Here is a 4,170-nt window from a genome sequence, read left to right on the forward strand (position 1 = left end):
TGTAATTTAACAAAACAGTAAAAATCAGTAAATCATTAAAATAAAACACAGCGTTCATTTTTTCCCATTTCGTCACAAACAACAACGTAAATCATCCGTTTTGATTAATTGTTCATTTATTAAATAATTTCAAGCAGGATACCATAAAAATGTGACGATTAAAGACACCAGTCTCTACCCTGATAGTGACTCTTGTTTTTTTTGTTGTTTTTTTTAAATCCACAGACATGTTTCTGTCCAGAATATAGTGATATAAAACATTAAACTTTCATTAATCACTTACAAAGTCTACGTATCGTTATTGTCGTTGTTTTTTTTCTGCTTTTCTTTTAACACACACTGGTTATGGGAGCTACGGGATAGATTTGTCGTCGACGTCACGTTCTAAAAAAACTAAATAGACAAATTTTATATATTAAATGTTCAAAATCCTTCATGAAATAGCTTCAAATGTACACTCTCCAGCGGCATGTAAAATATACACAAAGGTACAAAACCCCCCCGGCCGGCCGTCTCCTGCTACAGTCAGAGGGTCCAAACTGGTCAAACTTCTCCTGGACGTCGTCGTCGTCGTCGAGCTTCCGTCTGCTAAGGCCACACCTCCATTTATAATCTCATAAGTTACCACGGATCTCTTTTTGTGACTTTGTTCTGTCATCCTTGGTGTCAGCTTTTGTCTTCTTTGAGCTTCTCGTCGCCTCTTTATTGCCGTCGCTGCTTCTTCTTCTTCTTCTTTTATTTGTTTAGTTTTTTTTTTAGTTTACTTTTTGTTGTTGTTTCAGATCTTATCTTCCTTTTCATTGGTTTTTCAGCGCGTTGATGTGAGCGCAGATCTTTAGGGCGGGTCCCAGTTTGATGTTCATGCTGGTCATCAGGTGGTCCTCGGTGAGGAGCAGCAGAGCCTGACCGTCGATCTCCTGCAGCCGGAAGGCCTCGGCCACATCGCTGCAGCCTGGAACGGATCAGAGACAACTTTAATGCTCTACAAAACAGGACAAGCACTCAGGGTTGAGCTGCAGAGTAATTAACAGAAACATTAGGTTCGCCTTCGTTTCATTGGTAATAACATTACAGGCATTTTGTCGCCCCCTCCTGGCACTAAGAGGTACTACACAAACACAGTGGACGCACAATAATGGCGCCGTCGGTCTCTTTCTTTTCAGATCGTAACCCGTTCTCTATTCAACTTTTCTATAGATGTTATTTACAGTTTTGGTCTTTTTTTTTTTTGAAACATTTAACGTCTTTTTTTTTTTTTCTGTAATTTAACAAAACTGGAAAAAAAATCTCTAATACAGCAGTTTTTTAAAAAAAAGTATTTCTCATTTTTCAGCCCCTAAGATACAATTTTTCTTTTTTTTTTTGTCAAATAACAGCAAATATCTTAATAAATCAAAAACAATTTACTATTTATAAAAAAAAATAAAAATTCGGATGTTTTGGCCTTTTTAAAAAAATATATATTTTTAAACATTTAATATGTAAATTCATACTTTCAACTTCAATCGACGGCTTTGTTCAGCTAACACGATACGTACAATAATAATTCTTTTCTGTGATTTTACTCGATGTTCTCTGTAATTTAACAAAACTGTCACGTGGCAGTTAAAGTTTTTTTTACCATTTTGTGGTCCTTAATATAATTATTTTTCCCCCTCAAAATTACAGCAAATATCTGTTAATTTCTAATATTCTTTGCTGATTTAAATACAGTTAAAATACTGTAATTTTGTGGTCCAACGCTAAACGACAAATCACTATTTGTAAAAATACAAATATTCGATGTCGTTCTTAAGTTTTTGTTTTTACCGTTAACATGTAAATTGAACTGGAAAAAAATTACAATCTTTTTTTATTTTAGCTAATTTAAATAGGGTAAAAATAATGTGTAATTTTAATGATTACCATTTGAAATATTTGGATGTTTGTTGCCTCCGTCTGGCAGTGAGAGTAATTACACACATATTGTTGATGTTTTATGATGTCACCATTAACCTCCTTCGTTATTGGACAGTAACTCATCCTCTAAATGTTTGGTTGGACGTCATGAACCTCCTCAGAGTCTCTGTCATGGTCCTGATGCTGCTAAACTCCCACAATGCTCTCTGCTGCCACCTGTAGTCTGAGTGAGAGGCTCCACCTGGTGGAACAACCAGGTACTGCAGCTGGTCTACGACACGTTCACCAGAGCAGCAGAGGATTTCCAGGACCCTTGTTTACCATCGACTGTTAGATAAAACAGCGACCCCTTGTGTCTCCAAAGGGAACTTCGACATGAGCAAAAAATGAGTGGAAACAACATTTTAAATCCAGAACTTGTTGGTTAGAAAGTAGTGTTTTGATGGAATAAACCCTTAAAACCACATATTGCTTCATAGAAAGAACTTCTGGGGTGGAATTCACTTTAAACTCTCAGTGTTAAGGACAGAATTTGGCAGGCGGCGACACACGAGGGTCCTAGAAGTGTAGCTGTGGCTCTGAAAGTGAAGCCTCGTCTGCTGCAGACACGTAAAACTGGAAATGCTGGTTTTCACTGACGTCTGGAGCTTCAGGAGGTTGCTGAGCAGCTACGGGGCGTTCAGGAGCAGCTCGGACGCACAAAGGCAGCGTTTCAGTCGTCAGGCATGAACATGGAGACAGAGTTTAGTAACTTGAATGTATCTGAGGTGTGTGTTGTTCAGGAAAACGGTATCGGGTCGGGACTTAACACTAATATGAAGCTGGTACTGGAGAGGATTAAACATGAAGGATGTGTGGCGGCGCTGATGGTTAAACAGGCGCCTGAAAACCTCAACAAGCAGCAAATATCAGCAGATTCGACTCGACTCTGTTTGGTTCCTGCTCCAGATGTTTCTTTCTGAGGTTGGAAGTATGCGCGTTACTTCACCCGGCGGTTAGCTGCAGCGTTTCTTTGCGTAACGTTTAATAGGCCGGGGGAGCCTCCGCCATCTGCTGGCGGTTAGGACGCCGAGCGGCGCCGTAAATCAGGCTGACAGCGGAGCCGAGCACCGACCTGGCAGCGTGTGGATGAAGGCGGTGACGTCCTCCACGCTCCACTGGGAGGGCGCCGGCTTGAAGGTGGAGGTGGGCGTCGACGTGGTGACGGCCGGCGCTGACGCCCTGCGAGCTCTCCGGGCCGCCCGCCGCTCCATCCGGGCCGCCATGGCAACAGCCGGATCCTCCTCCCCTCCGTCATCGTCGTCTTCCTCCCCGCCTCCCCCCACGTCCTCCTCCTCCTCCTCCTCCTCGTCCTCATCCTCCGGCGCCGCCGCCTTCTCCTTCCCCTCCTTCTCGCGGCGCCCGGCGCTCCACAAGTCACGAGGCTGTGGAGGAGGTTCAGAACCGTCACATCATCTGTATACATGTAAACAACAACAAACTGCTCCCTCAACGTTCCTGTAAATAAAAGTCCAAGTGTGCGGATGTGGGCCTGTGCAGGCGTGAATCATGTGTGTATATAGATATAGACAGAGATATTTAGGTGTGTGTTTATATATTTATATATATTTGTATATATTTATATATAGTTGTACAGGTTTATTTTCTGTAAATTTGCCTCCTTGAGTTAAATGAAATGTTTTAAATGTTTAACAGCTGAAGTCGTGACAAACACAGGAGCTGGACTGTAGGATGTTTATGACGGGTTGTGACGTTTAGCTCAGTGTTTCACCTGTTCTCTCTGGTTCTGCCGTAAACTGTCAGAAAAGCATTTTTCACAGTTTGTCCACGACTTTGGAGAAACTCTATACAGACATCCAGACGGCGCCGAACTGATATGTGTGGAAACAGTTTGCTTTGTTTAAGAACTGAGGTGTTTTGATGAGATTTTGAACCCGGTGATGAAACATTTTGCTTTGTTTCCTTTTGTGTTTATACTTCCTGATAAAAGTCTGTATTTTACGTTAATCGTGCTCTCATTGGACATCCGATCATATAACGCTGCACATTTTCTACTAATCAAGAGGACGCCTGGACTAAACTTCCTCCTCCTCCTGCTGCAGAAACTACAACAAACATGGCCGCCCAGGCCTCACATCCCATCAGCCACCTGTGCTTGTGAAGCTGACAGGTGTGTCAGAGGACTCAGGTGAGCTGAACAAGCAGAAACCTGGATTGTGCTGCAGGAGAAGCTTCTGTGGAGGTTTTTTCATCTCTTCCAGCATCACGACT

At 42.2% G+C, this 4,170-nt stretch overlaps 1 protein-coding gene across 1 annotated transcript in view; it reads right to left on the reverse strand.

The window, feature by feature from the left end:
- Positions 1-98: 98 nt before the first annotated feature.
- Positions 99-4,170, reverse strand: part of LOC103369797 (polyhomeotic-like protein 3) — a 15,898-nt gene continuing 11,826 nt past the window's right edge. The window contains exons 8-9 of the mRNA XM_008298610.1: positions 3,014-3,323; positions 99-952 (exon numbers count right to left, since the gene is read on the reverse strand). Of these exons, the coding sequence (XP_008296832.1) occupies positions 798-952; positions 3,014-3,323 (465 nt within the window). The 3' untranslated portion in view covers positions 99-797. The remainder of the gene's footprint in view (positions 953-3,013; positions 3,324-4,170) is intronic.

Source organism: Stegastes partitus, unplaced genomic scaffold (genome assembly GCF_000690725.1).
Source record: "Stegastes partitus isolate 25-593 unplaced genomic scaffold, Stegastes_partitus-1.0.2 Scaffold1332, whole genome shotgun sequence".
Taxonomy (NCBI): domain Eukaryota; kingdom Metazoa; phylum Chordata; class Actinopteri; family Pomacentridae; genus Stegastes; species Stegastes partitus.